Below are 24,809 nucleotides of genomic sequence, written 5' to 3' on the forward strand. Positions count from 1 at the left end.
AAATGATTGTCTTAATCACCTGTACCCATAAATTAGAAATAATTTTAAATAATATGTAGAAAAATACAATAAATGGAAAGCTCTAGTAATGTGTGTAAATGTGGAGGTAGTATGGTGGGTTTCACGGGGGGTGAGGACGCATGGGGTAACCAGCACCACCCACCTCCCCTCGTGCGCGCTATCTATCAATGGCGGCTCTTCCCTCCCTTAACAATTATCATCATTAATGGCATGGTGCCAAAACATAGCTCGCCTGCTAGATAATAATAATCTCCCTCCCCTCTCTCTACAGTCTCTATCTCTTGATATACAAAGCTAGTAGAACAGAGGTTGTCGTGTCAGCTAAGGAGGGTGGAATAGAAAAGACTGGGAGGGCATCAAAAACATTTGAAGGCTATTAACAGTTGACATAACGTCTTTTAAGGGCCCATGTGGGCCATTACCTTCCACGTTGCAATACCTTACCTTTTCTTTCACTCGCTTCCAACTTATTTATACCACCCCAGTTCATCCTTTTCTCTCCACAGCTTCCCTTCACGTCTTTCTTCAACCCATCCCTTTATTGCTAGTTTTTTCAAGTCTTGGTTTACAATGGCTGATGTTGGCGGTTCAGCCTCTTCAGGTAGAATGTGGTGTTCAGTTCCTGAAAGATTCCAACTGCACCTGGCCATGTTGGCCTTGCAGTTTGGTTATGCTGGTTTCCATGTGGTCTCCAGGGCTGCCCTAAATATGGGAGTTAGCAAGCTTGTTTTCCCAGTTTATAGGAACACCATCGCTTTGCTTCTGCTCCTTCCCTTTGCATATTTTCTAGAAAAGTACAGCACTGATATCCATTAATCTAACCTATTTTCTCATCAGTCATCCTTTATATATGTATACGTTTAAGGATATAATTTTCTTCTTTTTTCTTTATTCAGGAAGGAGAGGCCAGCACTTACTCTCAACTTTGTCCTCCAGTTCTTCCTCCTTGCCCTTGTCGGGTATGACTCAATATGTAACTCAAATTAAATTGAAAAAAGGAAGAAAATCAAGATTCCAAAAGAGAACTATAACTCATTTTCGTGTTTTGTTTCCTGTGTGATGAGCAGAATAACAGCAAACCAAGGATTCTACTTGCTGGGCCTGGAAAACACGTCTCCAACTTTCGCATCAGCAATCCAAAACTCTGTCCCTGCCATCACCTTTCTCATGGCAGCTCTACTGCGGCAAGCCCCCTTTCCTTACCTCTCCTCTCTATCTCTTAGTCTCACATCGAATCAAACTTTTAATTTAGGACACACACAAATCTGCAGCAAGGGTAAACATGCATTTTTGTTTTCCTCTGCCACCTAAATTTCATTTCCTGAAACGTGTTATTTTCTTTTATTTTGCAGGATAGAGAAAGTTCGAATAAACAGAAGAGATGGAATAGCAAAGGTACTAGGAACTATCTGCTGTGTAGCAGGGGCCTCAGTGATCACTCTATATAATGGTCCAGTCATATACAGCCCAGCCCCGCATCTAAACAGACCCGCACCTATGTTTGTTTCACTTGGAGATGCCAGGGGCAAGAACTGGACCCTTGGTTGCATCTACCTCATTGGCCATTGCTTGTCCTGGTCTGGTTGGCTTGTGTTGCAGGCACCAGTTCTGAAGAAGTACCCTGCGAGGCTCTCGGTCACCTCTTACACCTGTTTCTTTGGGCTTATTCAGTTCTTGATTATTGCTGCCTTCATGGAGAGAGACCCACAGGCTTGGATTTTCCACTCTGGTGGAGAACTCTTCACTATCCTCTATGCAGTTAGTATCTATCTCACCCGTATTCCTCTTTGAGATAATTCAGTCTCCTGCTCTGATAAGCTAATTAATTTCCTAAACCGAACATTATGGTATACACAGCATGAGATTAGCCAGTTTAATTAACTTGAACTTAGGTAATCCTGCTTTTTTCTGTTTGGGGAACATTAATCATGACAACGAGAGCAAGTCAGATCATAAATCAAATCAAGGGTCTTAGTATTTGTTCACTATTCACCTTTTTTTTAATAACTAATTAAATACAGTTATTATTATTTTTTTAATATGAAATCCTTTCTAACATAAATATTTATTTATTTTTACTGATTTAAAGTTTCAATGGTTATTGTTTTTGCTTTTTTTTTTTAATTATGAAAAAATAGCTTGTTGAATTTTAGTGTCTGTGATGGATGATTTCTTGAAAATAGATTAAAATAAATTTTTTAAATTTTATTTTTATTTTTAATATTAAAACGTTAAAACTATAAAATAACACTAAATAAAACATTCAAGTAAAATATATTTTTAAAGACATTTTAAGAAAAAATAAAAAAACTACCACTCCAGTCCAGGGCGTGCTTTAAAATCCTGTCAAGTCTTAGATCAGAGATAAAAGGGTAGCTTTGTTGTAGTCTTTGTACATGTGCGAACCCCAGTTGCTGATCAGTCATATGCCACCTTTATCTTTATAGACACACTATAATATTTTATTAGCTTTCTCCATATACATTGTAAGCTTCTCTCTAGTTGTTATATGATATGATCCAAAAGTGGCTATAAGCGCAATAATGTAGAGTGGTGGGTGTTTTGAAAATGAAGTGAGGAAGAAACTTCTTTTTTTGTTGGAAAATTGCAGGGAGTGGTAGCATCAGGGATTGCCTTCGCTGTACAGATATGGTGCATTGACAGAGGTGGCCCTGTCTTTGTGGCTGTTTATCAACCTGTTCAGACTCTTGTTGTCGCTATTATGGCCTCCATTGCTTTAGGGGAAGAATTCTATTTAGGAGGGTAGGTCCCTTGTTTATTTATTTATTATTTTTTAATCATGAATTCTATTGGCTCCACGTCTATCCCCAGCCATAAGGATTAACAATAATTTTTGGGATTTTTAACTAATCTTTGACAAGTTCAAATGACCAAAATATCCTTTCCATTTAGTGGTATTTCTTTTGTTTGTCCCTTCCCAAAGGACAAGGTCACAAGGGTGTGTGGTAGAGCTAGGTCAGACAACTACTACTGAGGGCACAGGAGAACGAACATAATTGATCACACTGGAGCGTGTGTAGATTTTTAATTTTTTTTTTCTGATAGGATATGCTTCTTTGTTTGTTATGATTTTGTGTGTACAGGATCATTGGGGCAGTGTTGATCATTATAGGATTGTACCTGGTCCTATGGGGCAAAAGTGAGGAAAAGAAGTTCTTGGCTTTGGAAAAGGCTGCCATTCAGTCCACTCCCGAGCATGGAATCAGCAGGGCTCAAACCCACATCAAGACCTCCCTCACTCAGCCACTTCTCCCCTCGTCAACAGAAAATGTTTGACTGGCAAAGCCTCTTAACTCTTAACCACACAGTTGGCCGGAGAGCCAAGATCCCATGAAAAAGAAGAAAAAAAAGGCAGTACTGCTCTATTAATTAAGATGGCTTGTGTGTGTATGAAGAAGTTCTTTTAATTTTTTTTTTCCGTATGTTTCAGTCATTTCATGTTAGTAGGAGGTTGAGAAAGGGGAGATTTTGAGGGGATGGACATTATGATTATCATCACTAATGTGGCCCTAAAGGCCTGAAATCCCCTATGTTTTCTTTATATATATATATATATGTTACATTATGGTTTGTTTTACGAAATTATAAAGATATGCAGATTGCAAAAAGCTAATGCTCCAAGATCATCATGGATTCGACCCCACTTTACTAATGTTGATACCCATTTTCATTTTACAAGCACGCTCGTCTTCATATTGCCGTCTTGACATTGCCCTTGTTGAAAATAATTTTGGTCGGAAAGTACTGCTCATTTTATTTGATCATGATGATGTATAGTGATATATGCACGTAAAACATCGACCGCATTATTAAGAGATGAGGCCGTTTAGCCTCTGGTGTCCATACAGGACAAAGAAGAATACATTTTTAATGTGTTCCACAAGGGGTGTGCGAGAATTGACCTGCAAGAAATGAGTGCGAGATTTGCAAGCCAAGTCTTCACTACGTTTTCCACTTCTGATCACTGGTGATTTCGATCTATCTTTTTTTGCGTTGTGGCATGGTTAAGCTTTGTTTGGGACTTGAGCATTTCTCTTGGATATATTGATTTCGAATTTCAGTAATTACACTTGTATTTATATAGGCCAAGATTAGAAAGATCTTGTAGCATACTCATAAATCACCCGCACCTGGTTTAAAGTAAAAGAAATTAAGAAAAACAATCAGTCATTTAATAGTTTAAAATATTGAATTGTTATAAATTTTTAATATGATATTGGAGTTTTAATTAGCAAGCAATAAAAAATTTGAATCTCATTATCTTATTTTATCTAATAATTAAACTAAGTTAAATTAGTCTCACAGCCATGATCTTCAGCTGTAACTTAGTAGTTTGGCACTTGAAGTTGACCCTCACTCTCTAGATATGGTTGATCCATATAGGACTCCTTCCTCGGTCCCCCACAGCCCCAATCCGAGTAAAATGATCATTATTTTCGATGAATTACGCTTTTGAATGAAGATGAAAATGTCTGTACTAGGCGACTCTGTCGAAGACGGCTTGGGGTAATATTTTATCATATGGGGAAGGCATAGAATATGATATAAGCTCCTGATCTCTCCTTGGTCTGAAGCTCCTCCATCAGGCAATAGCAACTCCTGAGTTCGGAGACTATTTCTAGTCAACCTCCAGCTGGAAGTGCCTGTGCCTCAGTACTCCAATTTTACTACATGAACTTTTCTACAATCGGAGGCTAAAAGACAGAAGCAAACTGACAAAATTCTAGGTTAGATTAAGGGAGGATTGACGGATCCCAAGATCACATCATTAAAGATGATGATTAATAATTACTATCCACAGATAACTATCATGGAGCAATATTACTTTTCCGAAAGCAATTCTTTTAATTTACACCAGGATTCTTCATTTCCCTTTTAATCATGATATGAATCGCATCCATACTATCTTTAACAACTTTTCCCTTCTTCAAAAAAACATTTCGTGTCTAATCACTGATCTTCCTGCCAGAGATCATTAAAGAAAATCTCAATCCCAAAAGTTGAACCCTTGTACATGTTTGACATTGCAGTATCCTTATTCCGCGAATGAAACTAAAATTATAAAATCTTACATTCAACCGAAACAAGATAGCAGTAGAAATATTGAAAGAAACCAAATAAAGCAAATGCAATTACTTATAAGGCCACACCTCGGAATTCACCTGTATCCTCCTCTTTTTCCATCAATCACCATCATCACCCATGTCAACGACACCCTCGTCTCTCACCGTCCCGACTGCACCACCTCTACTCTTATAAACGACAGAAATCCACAAATAAACTACGAAATTAACCGCATTAATCACAGTTAACACCCAGTAGAAATAATCAAGCCTGCTTTTATTAAGATTATTCCTTAACCACCCTTTGTCTTCTCCACCAGTGGCACTTTCGATGATCTTAACTATTGCAGTGCTGAACCAACTTCCAATCCCGATCTCACTAAGAAACACCGCACTACTAATACTTCTTGTCCCATCAGTTGCTTCGTCGTAGAAAAATTCTAGCTGTCCTACGTAGGTGAAAACTTCTGCACTGCCTATTAAAAAGAACTGTGGAAACAACCAAAACACACTCATGCCTGAAGGGTTAGGGCAGTCGCGTCTCTTTTTTTCTACCAATGCTGCAGCTATCAGTGCAAATATGGAAATAAATAAACCAACTCCTATGCGTTGCAATGATGTGATGCCGCGGGTGTGGCCGGTGCGTTTACGTAGGATAGGGACTATTACTTTTTCGTAGATGGGGACGAGGATGAGGGCATTGAGGGTACTGAAAACGGGGACAGAAGCTGCTGGAATTTTGAAGTTGGAGCTGAGTTTTCGGTCCATGATGTTGGCCTGGCTGATGAAGAAGGTCGAGAGCTGAGCAAAGGAGATGGAGAATGCAATTGTGGATGCCCATACTGGGAGGATTCTGGTAAAAGACTTGAATTCTTCTACTTGTGTTACTGTGCAAAGTCTCCAACGGTTCCCTGTGTCAGCCTCAGAATCTGTCACAACCGCTGCCTTGTCCAAGAAACTGCACCATAATATACAAGTCCCTTGAATTTTAGCAGGAAAGAAAAAACTCCGGACGAATGAACATCATGATCAAGCAATTATAGATCCAAGAAAGATAATTAAACATGACATTATCAAGTTTTATTAAACATGTGGGATATCAAGTTTAAATATGAGAACTTCAAATGAAAATCTGATCAACTCTTATCTTCTAAGACAATCTCAAGGGACTGAATTGGACTTCATTGATGTTGAAGGTTAGCGTTTTAGCTCTAATTCAAAAACTAAAGCAAGATTATGGTAAAAATTAGCACCAGTGGACTATAGACTGTGTACATACACGACCAATTGCATTTCAGGGAGGGGACAGCTAGACAACGTTTTGTTAAAAATTTACCTGTACTGTAAGGTGTGAAACAGCTTTTGGGAGCCCTTGATATCAGATTCCTTGGTATTAACCTCGTAAAGCTCGGTTTGATGTCGAACCTGGACTCCATTCAAATGATTCCTTACAGAAGCCACCATGACCTGAACAAACCTGGTGAAAGGGCTACCCATGGGCCTTTAGAAACGATAAAAAGGAATGCCAGCTGCTAAAATGATGGTAGAAATAACCATGGCCCCTGTAGGTAGCCCAAAACCTAAGGCCCATCCCTTCTTTTCTTTTATGTATACCAAGACTGTTATACCAAAGATAGCACCCATGTTTATAGCAAAGAAGAACCAGTTGAAGAAAGCATATTTCTTTGGCAATTCTTCCACGTCTGCCTCGTCGAATTGATCAGCCCCAAAAGATGAGACACATGGCTTGATACCGCCGGTTCCAAGGGCAATAAGGGCCAGTGCACCATAGAGGAACCCTGTCTGGCCATCGGTTGCTTGTGGGCATAGCCTTACCATGCATTTTGGTGGACGTAAGCTGTCTATAGAAGCTGAGAGTGTCAATAATACCATTCCCTGCGGTCCAGACCAAAAACACAATTCGGTCAAACAGCAAAATTAGGCCAATCTCATTTCTCAAGCACTGCTCCAGATTTTTTAAAGCCCATAAATGCAAAACAAAAAAAATGAAAAAGAAAAGATCATGTTGAATCCAATTCAGATGATTTGCAAGTACAGAATACAGAGCCTTGATGGTATAACATTTGAAGCCCAACTCAACATTATGTCGCCTACTGGATGAGCTTGGTATTTTGATATTTTAATAGCACATATTTTTTTAAAAAATAATTTTTATTTAGAAATATATTAAAATAATATATATTTTTTATTTATTAAAATTTATTTTTAACATTAATTTATTAAAATAATTTAAAAACATTAAAAAAATTAATTTAAAACAAATAAAAAATAAAAAAACTTCATTAAAAAAAAATAAAATGTAAAAACAAACATCAAAACCATCTAAAAACACAAAAAAACCCCTAATTTGAAGCCAAAATAAAATAAAATTTTATAAAACATGGTTTTTATCGCAAAAACAAACATGTTATTTAATATGTTTGTTTTTGCGGTAAAAACCATGTTTTATAAAATTTTATTTTATTTTGGCTTCAAATTAGGGTTTTTTTTTGTGTTTTTAGATGGTTTTGATGTGTTATTATTAAAAAGAAAATTTAAAAAATAATAATAAAATATTATTTTTATATATTTTTAAATAAAAAATATTTTAAAAAATAATTCCAACAACTTAAACAAACACTACCTCGGGTCACAGGCCATGTGGAAACTAAATGAAAGGGGAAATCCTGATTTCTTACTACGGTATAGATGCAAGAGAAAACAATGATGGTCCTGAATCGGCCCAGGTAAGCATCAGCACAAAACGCTCCAAAGAGAGTGAGGACATAGGCAGCTCCAATCCAGTCAGTCACATGAGTTGCAGCATTTGGAAGTGACTGATGCATTTCAAAGACCAAGTAAGCTACCATGTTCACAGCTATACCAAAAAATGCTAGCCTCTCAGCAACTTCATTCACTACAAGCACCAAAAAAAAAAAGAGGAAAAAAGAAATCAGCCTCTGCTGGCCAAGAAGCCAAGTTGAAGGAGAGGGCACATACATGCATAAGCTGGCACCAAACAGCCAGGTTAAACAAAAATCATAAACATGAAATTAAACACATCAGACTCTATTGTTCCTGAAACCATTGACAAATTTGCAAGAGCTGGTTTAATTAAGAACCTATAATATAAGGAGCAGCTTTCCATCCTCCAGTAGATCGCTTGTCTGCAATTCTGCCTCGAATATCAACGCAACCATTGCTTACCAAACTCGTTGGCATGCTTTCTTCCTGCTAAATCATCACCCAAAACCTTACGTTACGAAAGAGAACTAAGCAGGGTGTGTAATGTGAATCAAAAACATACTTGAAATTCCCAGAAGAACCATTACCATAGTCGTCTGATGTTGGAGCTCTTGTGGGAATTTCTCTAGTGATTGTTGCATAAAAGATTGATAAAGAAGTCCATTGCCAAACGGTTCAATTCTCTGCCTTTTGAAAGATGGATCAAGGTTCCAATCACAGGACGACGTCGAATCTATTCTCTCTGCGACTAGCTATAAAGTTAATTTATTGAGTAGGGTATCTTACTGTGGAGTTCAGATAACAAGTGGCATTCAGCTGGGGGCTTCTTGTCTTCATGAAAGCCAAGTACACTATTGGTCTAACATCCTTAATCACTTGTCTTGATGTAACACTGAAACGGTAATTTCTTAACCCTTTTCGGATTTGTGCTTGGAGGCCCTTTGCCGGCTTTGCAAATGCTTTGTTACTCAATTTGGAAAAATGGCAAAGAGTAGACATGCGCTAAAATGTTGGAACTATTTAAAATGCCCCCGATCACGTTTATTTTTATATTTTAAAAGTATTTTAAAAAAAATTTAAATTTTTTTTTTCAAATTAATATTTTTTGATATTTTATATTATTTTGATTTGCTAATATCAAAAATAATTTTTTAAAAATAAAAAAATATATTAATATATTTCTAAATAAAAAATATTTTAAAAAACAAAAACTAAAAAATAGTAGAAAACAATCTGCCATATTCTGGCTTTCTTTTGGAATCAATCTAACACTTATTCTTAGCATAATCAGCCAAAATTTAACAGAAGAAAATGCCTGAATATGAAAAAACTAAATCAAATGAATGGCAGAACCATCTCTCAAATCCATAGCAAAGTGAAGTTTGTTTTTCAATGTTCTAAATGTATTAGATTAGTGTGTTTAATTTACTATAATAAGAGTATTCAAAATATAAAAAAAATATTTAATAAAAACCTAAAGTGCATATAATTTTAAATATACATACATGCGATAATAAAATTTATGTCAAACATGCTTTTAATATAAATATAATAAAAAAATACTAGCAGGCTAGCATCAATTCACACTTGTATTTGATACAAAATTTAAGTCTAAATTGAAATAAAAAATGGAATATACTTGTTAAAACACTTTAAAAATAATGAATTTTTGTTATTATTGCTAAGAATGAATCATTTAACTTTAAAGTTTAATTATATCTAATGAGATTTCAACAATATCACGTTAGTTTAGATTCATTTCTAAACAAAAATTTTAAACTAAAAATTATTTAAATAAAATATCTTTTAATAAGATGAGTTTAAACTCTAAATTTGAGAGAAAAATCAAAGTATAAAAAAATACTAAGATGTAAAATAAGGAAGACTACATAAAAATATTAAAAAATATTGTTTAAAACTTTTTCTTCACTCTTTTTTTATAGTGATTTTATCAGTTAAGAACTTCAAGAATTAATTCAGTTAACAATCAGAATTAATCTCATATTATCAAGAACATAGTGACAATAAATTATAATACTTTAAAGGTAAATCAAAAATTTGCTCTTTATTATTTTATTCTATAACAGACCTCGATTTTATCAAATTTCATGCAAAAGACTTGGAAGCTTCAGTTTGATTACAAATTGGTCGGAAAAACTTCCTTTTTTTTATTGTTTAATCCTTTTTTTTCTTCATTTTTTTTAATACTTTGATGGTCAACTAGAGGCATATAAAAGAAAACAAAATCCAATATAATGAATGGATGAGATTGCATTTTGTATTTGGTATGTTGAGCACGAGTAAAAATGACACCATATTATTTATTATTATTATTATTAATATAGGTATTCGGATCAATTTGCATGTACCTTGACTAATTATATGGACCCTAAAGTTAACGACCATGTAAGTCTCTAATGTCTTGAAATTTGTGATGTTAAATAATATATTTATCTTATTTTATTTATTAAGGATAGAATAATATTTTTAACTTAACCTATATATAAGTTATTTATATTTAGGTTAAAGTAAGAACTTTAATACAAAATCAACAGAGAAGAATTCTAGCCTCTTTCTTTTTCATGTTCGTATTTATTTTTGTGTTAATTGAATTATTTTAACACGTAAGACTCGAATTGGTAATCTCTAAATAATAAATCTAAAATTTAATCAGTTGAGTTTAACTCCACATAATTTTTTTTAAAAAAAACACCATATTGTTGCTTTGCTCTGTTGCAAACACTATGTTGTCCCACAACCATCGGTCCAAACGTTGTTTGTTGTCTTCTCATCCATTTCTGTTTCTCCAACATAAGTTTTTTGACCTAAACACTTATCATCCAAGGCAATATTTTTTAAGGGCCCATGGCAAGAAAGGAGTAGAATTGTTCAGTCAATTTCTGTCCTAAGTTTAATAATTGTAAGCTCGCTCGAGACACATTAAATTAAACCAGCGAATATATACCATGTCCTCTCAAAAGAATAATTTTGATTTTGTCAATATCCATCTTTTCCATCGATGTTAAAATAAATTTAAATTTAAATTTAAATTTAATATGAATTATATTTCAGTGGTAGATTTTTAAGTTAGGTTTAATAACTATTATTTGTATATAATATTGGATTCATTTGTGAAGGGTTCTGAAAATATCTATGGCATTCATCTATTTATTGACTAATCGTTCCTTTCTTTTTCACCATCTCATTTCTGTCGGGATGTGGCAGCAACACGAGAAGGCGACTGGTGTCGTGTTTAGAAGACAAGACATGGCGCATAGACGACCTGTCCTCGCCGCAAGATCAACTGATCACGAGATAGACTACAGGTCGTTCTAAGGAAAAACAGCGTTGGTTAAATGATTGGCACGTGGCCTCTTTGACTGACCGCTCACTTGGAGTGTCCGCTGACTACCAGTCTCATCTCCCTCGTTCAATCCAGCAACTCTTCTATCCCTTGGTTGGTTGGTGCTTGATAACGGGATACTGGTGGTTATCATACGGATGACAAACAAGTTGAGAAATGGTTTAAATTTAATAAAAATAAACTAGTTTACTGTACACACACTAAGCTACGGATTTTATAAAATAAATTTAAATCTAAAATAAATATTCAGTCAATAAGGAATTTCCTGATATTATTATTAGATTCCATCGAGTTAATTTAAAACTTCTCGACCTAATTTTTTATTTAACTCAAGTTTTAAATTAAATTGTTTAGAAATTACACTAATATAATCTAATTAACTTAATGTTTCTAAAAACAATCTAAATAAACAGTTAAAAATATGATTAGACTTTAAAACAATTAAAGATAATATTTTTTTAATATTGAGACAACAATAATTAAATCGATCCGAGTTTTGTTAATTAACCCGACAAACCCGAAACCTTAATCATGTACTCTATTAGATTTAATAACTTTATTTTGATTTATTTTTTATAAGGTTATTCTAATTTCAAACAAATATCTTGATATTTAATTGGTGTTCTATTTTATAAAAATTTATTTTAAATTTATTTAAATATTAAAAAATAAAATTAAACTAATGAAAAAGTTAAAGAAATGAAAAAAGAAGGAGAGGTACCTGATTGCCCTGTTCATTTGATGTGCAAGAAGGTGATTTAAGTTCAACTCATTTAATGTTTTTACTAATAGTAATAACTAATGTTTGTGTATTTGAAAATTTATTGTATGGAAAGCATATTCAAGTTTTAATTATTTTAATTTATTTAATTAGCATGTAATAAGAGAGGATTATCATTTATTATAACCTAAAATTTATCGAAAGTCTTAATTTATTTAATTACTATATAATGAAAAGGACTGACTTCTATTATGTAATTCAAAACTCAATAATCTTTTTTTAATTAACTAAAAAAAATATAAAAAATTATAAACATACGATAAAAATGGAAATTGTTTGCATTTCATGTAAAAAATGATAAAAGGTAGCTTCATCATCTTTACTATATTAATTAAAATAATCCTTTGTCGTGGTAAATGTTAAATCTGATTTATGCTTATTTTTAACACTAACAACTAATATATGGTCTTGTTAATAAATAAATAAATAAACAGATAAAGTCGAACGCTCTTCTTCACTTCTCAGTCCACAACGTAAAGCAATGTCTGAAGGGTAGTTTCAAGACATCAATAAAGGCGGGGTCTTACTCCATGCTTAAATATCCGTACCAAAGTATGAATAATCCTCGCTCCATATACTAGCATCAGAAGAAAATAAATAAATAATCCAGCTCTTCTGCCATGGTAGAGATGGTCTATGATAATTTTATTAGAGTCCCTCAAAACTGGAAGCGGTCAAGGAGAGAAGAGACGGAAAGGAGATGGGATTCTCTTCTTTTAATGGCGTGTTTGATATTGAGTTGTGCAGAGATTGTTAATGGAGGAATAACAAGCAGTTACGTAAGAGATGCTGACTTTTCTCTTGATATGCCATTAGACAGTGACGTGTTTAGAGTCCCTCCTGGTTATAACGCTCCTCAACAGGTGAGTATTGCTTCTTCAGATTCTGAATGTTTCTACATAATATACTATGGTGCTCTGTTTTTCATTTTTTATGTGATGATCGGAGGTTCATATAACACAAGGAGACCATGAAGGGAAGGGTGTGATTGTGTCCTGGGTTACACAAGATGAGCCTGGTTCAAAGACAGTGCTTTACTGGGCTGAAAATAGTGGGCTCAAAAAACTTGCAGAAGGTTTTATAGTGACGTATAAATACTACAATTACACTTCTGGTTATATTCACCACTGCACCATTGAGGATTTGGAGGTATGCAGCATGCTCAAGATTCTCACTCAAGAATATTCTTTGTGAACTTTGTAATCTGTGATTAAGTTTTACTATGATTGCAGTTTGATACCAAATATTACTATGAGGTTGGAATTGGAAACACAACAAGACAGTTCTGGTTTCTTACTCCTCCTAAACCTGGTCCTGATGTTCCTTACACTTTTGGTCTCATAGGTATAGTTCAGATTATTATTTTTCCAATTTCAAGAAAACATAGTAATTTATTTATTCCTATGTCAATGTTTCTGTAAGATTGTATCTTCATCTCACTTAATCTAAAATAATTTTGAGCAGGGGATCTTGGTCAAACTAGTGATTCAAACAGGACACTTACCCACTATGAATTAAATCCGGCAAAGGGACAGACATTGTTGTTTGTCGGTGATCTGTCTTACGCAAATGATTATCCATTTCATGACAACACAAGGTGGGATACATGGGGAAGGTTCGTAGAAAGAGTTGCTGCTTATCAACCTTGGATTTGGACGGCTGGGAATCATGAAATTGACTATGCTCCTGAAATTGTATGCATCATAAGTATTCTTGGTTTGCTTTTAGCCTCTTGTTTTCCAATTTTTATTGAGAGATTGGTGCTTATATTTTGTGTTTCTCTGTGGTTTCAACCATGATTTTCTTGATCAATCCTTGGTAATTTCATTGCAGGGTGAAAGCAAACCATTTAAGCCTTATACCCACCGCTATCATGTCCCGTATATAGCATCAGGTAGCACATCTTCTCTGTGGTACTCCATCAAAAGAGCTTCAACATACATCATTGTCATGTCCTCCTACTCAGCTTATGGTAATTTTTCTTTCTTAGTCCCTTTTTATACTCTGTTGAAGAGAGATTGAGCGTACATTGCTTGTATGTCTGCCAAAGACTTGACTGGTAAGAGTCTCTCATTAGAGTGCTCTACTTAAACTTTATATTTTGCAGGAAAATACACTCCTCAGTACCTATGGCTAAAAAACGAGCTGCCTAAAGTAAACAGGACTGAGACACCATGGCTTATTGTTCTTATGCATTCTCCAATGTATAACAGTTATGTAAATCATTACATGGAAGGGGAAACCATGAGAGTAATGTATGAGCCCTGGTTTGTGGAGAACAAAGTCGATATTGTCTTTGCCGGCCATGTTCATGCTTATGAGCGATCTGTAAGTGCACATTCTCCATATATGATATTTTCCCTTTCGATCCTTTTGAACTGCAGTGACATCAGTGAATAATGCACGTGCCTTTACTTTTTAACTGATTTGCGACATGTTATTTCTCTCAATCCATCTCCTATTCTTGATTTGGAATCATTTAAATAACGTGTACTAGTGGCTGAAATGAAAGATTTATGAAGATAAGTTTGTAGTAGCTAGTCTCAGCTATGCAGGTATCCTCCCCTTTATTGCTTATGCTGTATTGGCAGACAGCATGGATCCTGCCATCTAGGAACCAACCACTCCCTTGTTTAAGCTCTTTACGTGAAGAACTTGTTCTTCACACATTTTCCTAATTTTACTTTATAGGGAGTCTTCCTTTTGGATGATGCAGAACAAGCATAAATCTCAAAGTGAAGTTGCTTTGCCCTTTTCCTTCTGCTAGTTAAGATAAGTTCAGAATATTAGAAAAAGACACTGACATGCACTCGTGACACGAAGCCATAACACACAGATGCCAAATTATATTTTGGTCCTTTAGAGTGCTATTCAGGGGATAAAATCTAAAGATTTCTGGTGCTAACACTGCTATCTATGTGGGACCAAATACGAATGTTTATTGAGTAAATTGTTCTGTTCAGGAGAAGGAAAACGTGACGAATCACATACTACATGTTTCTAGCATATAACAGCGTTGAATTGCTTTTCATTGCAGTATCGTATATCAAACATTGCATATAGAATCGTCGCTGGTTCGTGCACTCCCACAAGAGATGAATCTGCCCCCATTTACATAACCATTGGAGATGGAGGAAATCTAGAAGGATTAGCGACCAAGTACTTGCTGATTATTTTATTTGTGTTTCACGAATAGTTTAGCTAGCAAGTACATGGTTGGAATAAAATGTCAATGGTTAATGGTTATCTTTCCTTTTCTTTTCTTTTTTTGCAGCATGACAGAGCCACGGCCAAGCTACACAGCTTTTCGTGAAGCTAGTTTTGGTCATGGTATTCTTGATATAAAGAACAGGACCCATGCACATTTCAGCTGGTATCGTAATCAAGATGGGTATCCTGTAGAAGCTGATTCTTTATGGCTGCAGAACAGATTTTGGAACCCCTTCAAAGCTTCATCCGTTGCAGCAATATGATGAGATCCTAAGCTTTGACAAGTTAATGGCTGAAACATTACCTAACACATCTAATAAACTTGGCTTGACTATTCTAGTTTCATTCAGAATATTCGAGAAGCCTTCTCCATATAATTCAAAATCCTGTGTGATATGGACAACCTTGCAGATAATATTTGACAGTTTTGTAAGCATGTTTCCTTCAAAACATAACAACTTTGTCATACTAGAACAAAATATGACATTGCACTTTGCCACTCTAAAGATCTTAAGGCTTTTGTTTGTTCTAAACAATTGAAATCGAAGACCTGACCTACAGAACTTCAATGAAAAGCATGAAATAGATTGTGTAGGCTAAGCCAAAGTAAAATTCAAACACAATCAGAGGTGCACCAAAATCTTTCCAGCCGGATGTGAACTAGCATGCATGTTTATTTTCATCGGTCAACTCTCAGGTCAAAGGGTCAACATTGATCAATATTGTTCAAACCTGTTGTGGGTTGAAAATTGCTGCCGGAATCTGATTGTTACGTTAGTCTGCAGCACTTACAAAAGTGAACGGCAATGGAATATGGGAAGTTCAGGATTGCAAAAGCTGAAGCACATCAAGACAACCTAACCTCCAATTTGAACATACAGCAAAAAACTGGGACTGACATAAAGCTAGTTTTATGCAGAATATTTGTGTTCTGAAAACTATAGTAATAAATCTTCATAATCGAAGTAATCAAATCAGCAAGAGTCGATTCCTTTCCTCCATGAACCCTCTTATTTCATTCATCCAAATGCCATATACAGTAGCATTCCGGGAAATGACGAAAAACTTCCCTTCTGCAGATTATTCTTTAGCCCAACTGAGTTCATCAAGACCCGGCTTCCAACTCTTCTGTGATTTCACACTTACTCAAGATGGATGGCCAAACTTCCATTGAGATATTGCAGTCAAAGAGAAAATGATCCTACCTCCAACTCCTTTTTTCTTCTTTTGAATTTCTTGGCTAGAAATCTGCGACCATTTAGAAAATACTACTGCAAGTCTAAAAAACCGACAGATGTCCAGCTAACGAACTTTCCAAAATTCAAAAGTTAGTTGAAAAATATCTGGAAGTTTTTTTTTTTATTATTATTATTAACATTATTATAAGAAGAGTATCTGGAGGTTGGAGAAAGCCAAAAACAAATCCAAGGAAAGCGGCCCCAGGAATTAGTATAGAGGCAAAAAGAATTGTACGAAGCAGAGAAATTAAAAAAATAAATAAATAAATTGATGCAAAATCTTGGACAACTTGTGGGAATTTTTTTTTTTATGAAGTACGATGAAAATTATTAATTTTATTATAAAAATTAACTTCAATCCAGACCATGGGTCCTGCATACAATTTTATTAACATCAATTTTTTTTCCTCTACTGTACTGTTGGTGTTTTTTTTTTTTTGGTAACTTGTATACTAGAGATGATCACTACGTTACTCGAGAATTGAATTTCTATTATATAGATATTTTACCAATTATTTATTAAATAAAAAATTAGATATTTATATTATATTCATCAGATTTTAAATATTTATTTAGATATAATTAAATGTATATTTAAAATATGCATATAAATATTAAATGATAAAATTATAAATGTTGTGTGTGTGTGTAATGTATTTAATATTTAATTTTATCATTTAATATTTAATATATATATATATATATATATATATCTGAATAAATGAGTTTTCTTAATAGTTATTTTATTAATAGATAATAAATAAAGTATAAATATTTGTTAAGTTTAACCCAAACTCAATTTAGATTTAATTCAAAATTTTACATAGTATCATATTGCCATATATGATACTATGTAAATATATCACATTCAAAGTTAAATTGCCATCCTATTACTAAAGTACTATAAACCACCAAAATAATTGAGTTTTGAGTTAAATTTAACATATATTTTTATCTTATTCATTTTATATTAATAAAAATATTATTAAAAAATTACCTATGCAAATAAATATATATATCAGATTGAAACTACACCTGGAGTTTAAAACCGTATTCATTATTTATTAATAAAATAAAAATTAAAAAAATATTTATTTAGATAAATATTTATCATATTGAAGTGAAATTATCATCAGGAAGCCCATGACTAAGATTGAATTTGAATTAAGTTTAACAAATATTTATACCTTATTTATTAATTCATTAATAATTTAAAAAACTTATTCATTATCCATTAATAAAATAATTATTAAAAAAAACTTATTTATTCATATAAATATGTATCAGATTCAAGTTAAATTACCATTCAGTATAAAACAAAGCACCTGACTGTCACAGAGATAACATACATATGTACACGAGCCAAAAACCCATGTGGCTTCAGTGCTCTATAACTAGACTATATACTAAACATGTATACAAGGATTCTGTTTTTTCTCTCTCTAGCCTCCTTTGACCCAGAAGAACATCGTGGTTCAATTTACATGCACCACGGAGTCTGCATTGTGTCCCCACCAGATCCTTCCATGAGATTGCTAGCAAAAATTCCGGGATCATCCATCACTGGAAAATTTATCGACAATGCCGCCTCTGCCCAAATTGAGTCATTGAAAGTCATGTTCACGTTGAGATTCGCCCAGAATTCTTTGATTACGTCTCCACTTCGCCCAAAATTTGCGTCATTTTCTACCTCCATTCCATTCGAATCAACGCTTTCATTAGAGAAAGACATGATTGGATTATGGTTGTATAATATTGGTTTCGCTTCATTTGACTCCATATTTGGGATATTTGATGAATATGTAGATGTAGGACTAGAATTTTGAATGAGATGAGAGGGTTGGTTTGTCATTTGGATCACCTGAGAATTGGCAGGAGAGGCTGGAAACTGGCTACTATTAACTTGTAAGTCAGGTAAGTTGAGCTTTGCCTCAGGGCCATATAGTTTACGAGCAGCAGCATCGTAAGCCATGGCAGCTTCATGGGAGGTGTCATAGGTGCCAAGCCAGAGACGAGCACCACGGTTGGGCTCCCGAATTTCGGCCACCCATTTGCCCCAAGTTCTCTGGCGTACACCCTTGTAAGTGCAGAGAGCGTTCTCTGGTCCTCCTTTGCCTCTCATGCACCCTTTCCTAGAGCTAGCCTGCGCAGGCTTCTTGAACTGTTTTTTCTCTCCAAAACCACTCATGATTGATTTTGACATTCCTCCCATAAAAAACACAAGAAAATAAGCGAAACAGTAACGCTGTTGATAAGCACATTGTGCAGCAAAGGGGCTATTTATATGGCAGTATGCGAGGATAAGCGCTTGAATGCAGTCAAGAGGCAATTAAGGATATCGAAACGTGTCTCCGAATGGGTTGGGACTGCTACTTGGCCAGAACAATCGTGTCCAGTACTGCTAAGCTCAAGGTTTTCTTACATGGAAAACACCTGGCAAATAATATTTGTCCGCACACAAGCTCAGGTGGCAAACATAGGAGAATTTTAGGGTCGCCTTTTATTGTTAATTTAGTTACTACTGGGTGGGTGCGGTGTGTATGCTGCAAAGGGTTGGGGATAAGAACACATTGGAGTTCCCAAAACACCCACATCACAAACTTTTGCAACGGCTGTTTGATACTTGGGACTTTCAACTGTTGCGAGGTGGCGGGGGCTTGGAATTCAGTTCTGTGGGAACGCAGCTGCCATATTCATGCACCAACATCACACATTTTGTTTTTGGAATGCAAAAATATTTTTGAAAAAATTTAATTTTTTATATATTTTTATATTGTTTTAATATACTCATTTTAAAAATAAATAAATAATTTATTTTAAAACATTAAAAAAAATATTTTAAAAAATAATAAGTATAACAATATCAAATGACTTCAATAAAAGGCCCACAAGCAGATTTTTTACATTGATGCCGTACACTGAATCTCGCCCTTTGGGTCGATCCATAGGATCAGATTCCAAGTAGGTTCGTGCACTGAAAAATAGTGCATTAATGCGTACAGCTACTGACTGCTGATACATGGCATTCATATTCCAGCTTGGGTCATGCACTTTCAAATTTTTAGTTCATGAATCTCTTAGCCTTCTTGGCTGTTGATAAGATGGTGCGTGGGAGTTAAAAAAAAACCGCAAGCTTTCTGGCGGGAATAAAAACCGCAACCTAGTTAAGTATTTGTTTTTGTAAAATAATTTTTAAATTGTTTTTTTGCCTAAGAAAATTAAATTAATATTTTTTAAAAAAAAATTGAATGGTTTTAACATATTGATATTAAAAATAAAAAAAATCAATTTAACGTATTTTCAATTAAAATATAAATACCAAAAGAAGTGAGACAATAACTGTTGGGCAGCCCCCATTATACACTCTAATTCAGCATCCTAGGCCCAAACCAAGTTGACTTGGGCTCCTCGCTCTGTCCTCTCTAAATGTTTTGAAGGTGTTCAGCAAATTTTCTAGCATTGAGCAATGGACTATAGAGACAGAAATGTTATGTCTCCAGCTGTCAATTAAATAGAATTTTTAGTGGGCATGAGATGGAGGTCAGACAGCTACACACTGACAAGTACGCCGATCTGTAACAAACAAAAATGCTGTTTCGATACAAAATATCTACATAAACGTTGCATAGAGGCTAGTGAGAACGGTCTCGTTTGGGCCCAAAATGAAGCGATGGTTGTTATGCAAGTTGGCAGATCTTGAGCAACAAGAAGCTAACATGATTATACGGTTTATCCATCAATCCATGTTAAGCTTAAGTTGACAAACCGATGGCCGTTGGACAATTGCAACTACATTGCTCTCACAGTCTTCATCCTTGGTTCCAATGCCTCACGAGAATCTCTGCACTTCCTTAAGGCGGCCCGTATCTCCTTCAACATCTCATTTACTCTGATTCCTTTCCTGACAAAACCAAGAAAAGAAAAAAAAATGCATGAAACAATTTCCTATCTGACTTGTTCAAACAAAGCCAAGAGCCAGATCCGGGTCAAATTCTGGGGGAAATGAACGATTGTTTAATGCATAGACAAATAGAATAAGTGAAGTGCAGCTTCAATTCCTGCATGAGATGACTCGGTCATTTTACTAGACTTTTATTTGACTTGAAATCGCGGATAGAATGACTGTCACTGGCAATAGTGCAGATCCAGGTTAAGAAAGAAAAATATACAACAGATTTGAAGAGAAGAAAGAGGACAATGATTTCTGCAGAGTTAGAAGGGCAAAATTCACAGGGAACCAACATATTTTGATCTTCCCACACATCACTATGATACTCATTTGTCATGAAAATCTAGAGATGAATGAGTTGTCATAGGCAACATTGAGTGCATCATTGCCAACAATAAGGTCTGATCAAAGTTTAGCATGTTCTATCTAGTAAACCTAGCATTATATGAATGACTAATACTCTAATGACAAGATGAAACAGTAAACGACTTCTTTTCTCCGAAATAACATAAGCCAAGAATGACACAATCACGAAGATCCAGATTAACAAAGAAAAGCGTGGAGCAAAGTAGACAAAGTGAAAGCAAGATGCCACAAATTCTAGAGAGGGAATGATGAGCTAAAATATGTTTGTGAAGTCCAACAAAAAATTATTAACTTACAGAACACTGACACCCACAACAGCGAGCGGACGAGGATAGTCCTCTAACTCTTTATCCTTTTTATCTTCATTTGTTATCTGTGAAGGCAACTTATCTGCATTGCCATCTTCAGTGGAAAATGAATGAACTGCATCTTTTGACGTCATTTTTGGCTCAGAAGGCACCTCATCGCAACCAATTCTCAGTATTTCTTCAGTCAAGGATGGAAGCCTATCCCTTCCCTGAAAGAATAATTGATATATTGAAGCAAGAATGTGGGCATTCTATATGAATACATGTAAATACTCAGAAAGGAAGAATGCATGAAAACAAAGGATTGAAGCTGCATATGGACATACTTCAGGCAGGTCAATCTTATTTAGCACCACTACATATGGTCTTTCAAGGTACTCAGGGTTGTACATCCTCAATTCCTGCAGAACCACAGAACGGTTTGTTTACAATCAGCTACATAACTCCAAATAGAAAAAACAAATGTCCAGGTGACAAACAATGGGGACAGACAACTTCTTTAGTTTTTCAATTCCTGAAAGGAAATAATGAATCGTGCATAAAATTACAAAGAGCAAGCCAACCCTTCAAGCACTACTCAAGATCATATCTAAGCTAAGAAGCTTGCCTTTCAGCCTTACGTCACCCTCATTATCTAATGAGTTGTTTTGTGATCAAAAGCTCCCTAACAGCCGTGACATTCCACATCAGCCCTTCCTTTTTCTTCCCTGTTTTCTTTTGGGATTTTTGTCAATTAGGTCCAATCCACATCCTGGCAGGATTTGGGAGTGAACTTCATTGCTAGACTTGAGTCCATCACTCCCTAGAGCTAATTATAAATATCTTAAAATTGAGATCCTGATTTAAATAGGCAAGCAAAACCCATAGAGGGTTTGCTATTCAAATCATATCAACCCACAGAAAAGACACCAGTACTTCCTAGATCTGTCCACACTAGTGAGACTGAAATCCAATTTTCAAAGCAAATATATAAAACCAGAAATAATATAACATTAAGGGAAGATATACTTCTTTGACAGTTCTATAATCATTCACAGGGTCCTCAGCAGCAGCATCAACAACATGGACCAACACACGAGTCCTTCTAAGGTGCCTCAAGAAATTGCGGCCAAGACCCTGAAGGATAAGAAAATTTCAGTTTTACTAAATGAAGCTTTTGATAAACCATTGGATTATATTTGAAAATACAGTACCTTCCCCAGATGAGCACCTTCTATAAGGCCTGGCAAATCTGCCAAAGTTGCTTCAGATGAATACATCCCTGCACCTAAAGCTGGGTCACCATTGAGGCGTCCAAGGTTTGGCATCAATGTTGTGAAAGGATAATCAGCAATATCTGGCTTTGCAAGCGTAATGGCTGCTAAAAGGGTTGATTTTCCAGCATTTGGAAGTCCCTACACAAGCAAGTTAACAGCTCTGGCAATCAGAAGATTATAAAAGCTTCTATTAATATATTAATTAAGAGTGGGGTTGGTCACAGCCACAGCAACCCAACAAAACATATAAAGCAAATTTCTAGTTTACCATCTACCGGTTGCATATCTTTGAAGTTCGAATATCTTTGATCCAGATATAAATTAGTAGCCTTAAAAGAAAATTGTTAGTATTTTTGAAATGAAAACCACAAAAATCCAATTACTGAAATTTTAAAGAACCTAGACACGAGCATACATTACAAAAAATAAAAATTAAGTGAGAAACGACGTGTACCACTAGACCAACATCAGCAACAACTCGGAGAATCAGCTCTAAACTGACTTCCTCCCCAGATTGACCGAGAATTAAAACCTGCAGTAAATCATAAATGTTTAAAACTCATGTTAGGATAAGAAGGGAAAATCAAACATGAGAAGCCATAAACCATAGATACAGTTGTTGTTGAATATTTTATAACTCTATAGCAAAGTCTAGAATTTCTTATTGAGCAACTTCTTTAATAATCATCTTTTCATATATATTTAACTCTTAAACAAGACCGTAACACCAAAAAATGGACCTGCAATCATGACATGCAAGAAAAAAAAAATTAAATGAGATTCCCTCCACAACTTAAGCCAAGCACAAGTCAGAGCGCAGATGCATTACATAGCTGGGCATTGCTAGAAGTATCAAAATCTGGCAGCAAGCACGGAGCAGGTATAATTGCCATAATGACCTTGTGTACATAATACAATATTAAATAAATAAATCAAAGAGCATGTTCTTCACCTTATCACTATCATCTCTCATCACATTCGTTGTCAATGTCATTAATCTTTTCTTTCTATGCTCTGGCGCTTCAATCAAACTAATCTGTAGCAAAATCAACAAAATGAATCCCAAACCGCACACCCAAGTTACAATTTTCCACATTCCACTATCTTAAAAGCAAATTCCTCACCCCTCCTTGTCCACCCCTCGCAACAAGTATTTCATCCCCTGGTTGCGCTAAATCAGCCAATAACGTCCCTCTTTTACGCTTCACAACCGTACCTATCCCATTAATAAAATAAAAACATAAACATTGAACACAATTTTAAAAATTGTAGCCAAAAAAGAAACGATGTAATTCTTAACGTACAAACCTACAGGCACAGGAATTCGCAAAGTCGGGGCAGCAAATCCATTATGCAATTGAGAAGTTAAAACGCCCATGGCATCAACATTCCCTCCGCGTTTCGCATTGAATCTACTTTTACTATGAAGCTCCAGCAACGAATCTTTTCCTTCATCCGCATAAATCACTACATCACCTCCATGTCCACCCAGAGGAAGAATCAACGATCCATGAAAATCTCTTTTATACGAGCTCTTATTTCTACTCTTTTTCTCCTGTTTTCCCTTGCTACCATTATTATTATTCCTCTGGTTAGGCATATTAAGGATTGATCCATGGCCTCCATCTCCTGATCGAACGGTGATTATTACTTGATCAAAGTACTTGTGAGGCTCTTTAATTAAAGAATCAGGATTTGTAGTAGAAATAGTCTCTTTGGCTTTAGCAAGTCTGCAAGTAATTTTGCAGAATCTTGAGTTCGGAGTGTTTGGCTCGAAGTTTTTTGAAACCCTAGAAAACGAGTGCCTGTTGGAGAGAAAACCGGGGAGGGACAACGTGTCGTTGCCCGAGTGGAGGCTTAGAAGCAAAGAAGATGGAGTTGCAGGTATTGACAGCATTATCCGAATTTGAAAGGGAGCTGAGATGGATATTTTCTGGGGTTACCACTGGGTATTTATAGATGTGGACCGGTTCGTGGTTCAGCCCATTCATGATTTGGGTCAGTTTCGATATTTCGAAGCCCAAAACGCTTTAAAGCCCAAATAGCCCATGAAAATATCAATACCTGTTATTTTACATGGACCGGAGGTTATGTTGCCAGTGTCAAATTTAAGGCTGAACAATTTTTTTTCTGAGAAATGAATACTTTTTCTTTTAATAATTTAAGGAGAAATATACCAATAAATTTATAATTAAATATTTCTCAAATTGTTTTATCAAGAAATTTTTGTTATGCCCTGGCTATCATTTGTAGTTGGTTCCTCCTATTTGGACTGGAGATGATTACCAGGTGAAGAGACCAGACCGAATCCGGTCAACCTAATCCAAAACTCTGATCGCAAGTCAATTAACTCAGTTCAACCAAAGTTAATTTTTTTTTAATTTATGAAACTACATTTTGAACAAGCCTGCTAAATTGACTCACAAGCCGAACAGGTCATACATTTATTTTTCCTTATTGTGGTTACAAAAGAAAATAGGAACAGAT

The 24,809-nt window shown here is 35.1% G+C and overlaps 4 protein-coding genes and 1 pseudogene across 4 annotated transcripts; 2 read left to right on the forward strand and 3 right to left on the reverse strand.

Annotated features, from left to right (window-relative positions):
- The first annotated feature begins 511 nt into the window (after positions 1-511).
- On the forward strand, positions 512-3,650 carry LOC133692155 (protein WALLS ARE THIN 1-like). The gene is made up of 6 exons (XM_062112887.1): positions 512-815; positions 918-980; positions 1,089-1,205; positions 1,374-1,779; positions 2,633-2,784; positions 3,126-3,650. Exons 1-6 carry the CDS (start codon positions 592-594, stop codon positions 3,316-3,318), a joined length of 1,155 nt encoding a protein of 384 aa, XP_061968871.1. The 5' UTR covers positions 512-591; the 3' UTR covers positions 3,319-3,650.
- Positions 3,651-5,017: 1,367 nt separating this feature from the next.
- Positions 5,018-8,571, reverse strand: LOC133691833 (protein NRT1/ PTR FAMILY 8.1-like; annotated as a pseudogene).
- Positions 8,572-12,449: 3,878 nt separating this feature from the next.
- Positions 12,450-15,641, forward strand: LOC133692822 (purple acid phosphatase 2-like). Its single transcript, XM_062113969.1, has 8 exons — positions 12,450-12,858; positions 12,944-13,144; positions 13,228-13,339; positions 13,460-13,689; positions 13,829-13,967; positions 14,103-14,323; positions 15,033-15,154; positions 15,270-15,641. Exons 1-8 carry the CDS (start codon positions 12,616-12,618, stop codon positions 15,466-15,468), a joined length of 1,467 nt encoding a protein of 488 aa, XP_061969953.1. The 5' UTR covers positions 12,450-12,615; the 3' UTR covers positions 15,469-15,641.
- Positions 15,642-17,808: 2,167 nt separating this feature from the next.
- LOC133692823 (dehydration-responsive element-binding protein 2D-like) lies at positions 17,809-18,655 on the reverse strand. The gene has a single exon (XM_062113970.1). It carries the CDS (start codon positions 18,653-18,655, stop codon positions 17,924-17,926), a length of 732 nt encoding a protein of 243 aa, XP_061969954.1. The 3' UTR covers positions 17,809-17,923.
- Positions 18,656-19,902: 1,247 nt separating this feature from the next.
- LOC133691937 (probable GTP-binding protein OBGC2) lies at positions 19,903-24,259 on the reverse strand. Its single transcript, XM_062112564.1, has 9 exons — positions 23,631-24,259; positions 23,447-23,538; positions 23,275-23,358; positions 22,777-22,854; positions 22,260-22,460; positions 22,075-22,182; positions 21,393-21,467; positions 21,055-21,275; positions 19,903-20,344 (listed from the first exon to the last, which is right to left on the reverse strand). The coding sequence occupies exons 1-9, from the start codon at positions 24,217-24,219 to the stop codon at positions 20,233-20,235; spliced, it is 1,560 nt and encodes a 519-aa protein (XP_061968548.1). The 5' UTR covers positions 24,220-24,259; the 3' UTR covers positions 19,903-20,232.
- Positions 24,260-24,809: the final 550 nt, after the last annotated feature.

This window comes from Populus nigra, chromosome 4 (genome assembly GCF_951802175.1).
Source record: "Populus nigra chromosome 4, ddPopNigr1.1, whole genome shotgun sequence".
NCBI lineage: Eukaryota > Viridiplantae > Streptophyta > Magnoliopsida > Malpighiales > Salicaceae > Populus > Populus nigra.

Coding starts and splice junctions, on each gene's coding strand:
- LOC133691937 (XM_062112564.1), bottom strand. CDS start 24,219: ATGCTGTCAATACCTGCAACTCCATCTTCTTTGCTTCTAAGCCTCCAC. Junction 23,539..23,630: donor GCGAATTCCTGTGCCTGTAG/GTTTGTACGTTA, acceptor TTAATGGGATAG/GTACGGTTGTGAAGCGTAAA. Junction 21,276..21,392: donor ATAAGATTGACCTGCCTGAA/GTATGTCCATAT, acceptor TTATTCTTTCAG/GGAAGGGATAGGCTTCCATC.
- LOC133692155 (XM_062112887.1), top strand. CDS start 592: ATGGCTGATGTTGGCGGTTCAGCCTCTTCAGGTAGAATGTGGTGTTCA. Junction 981..1,088: donor TTCCTCCTTGCCCTTGTCGG/GTATGACTCAAT, acceptor TGTGATGAGCAG/AATAACAGCAAACCAAGGAT. Junction 1,780..2,632: donor TCTTCACTATCCTCTATGCA/GTTAGTATCTAT, acceptor GGAAAATTGCAG/GGAGTGGTAGCATCAGGGAT.
- LOC133692822 (XM_062113969.1), top strand. CDS start 12,616: ATGGTAGAGATGGTCTATGATAATTTTATTAGAGTCCCTCAAAACTGG. Junction 13,145..13,227: donor GCACCATTGAGGATTTGGAG/GTATGCAGCATG, acceptor CTATGATTGCAG/TTTGATACCAAATATTACTA. Junction 15,155..15,269: donor CTAGAAGGATTAGCGACCAA/GTACTTGCTGAT, acceptor CTTTTTTTGCAG/CATGACAGAGCCACGGCCAA.
- LOC133692823 (XM_062113970.1), bottom strand. CDS start 18,655: ATGGGAGGAATGTCAAAATCAATCATGAGTGGTTTTGGAGAGAAAAAA.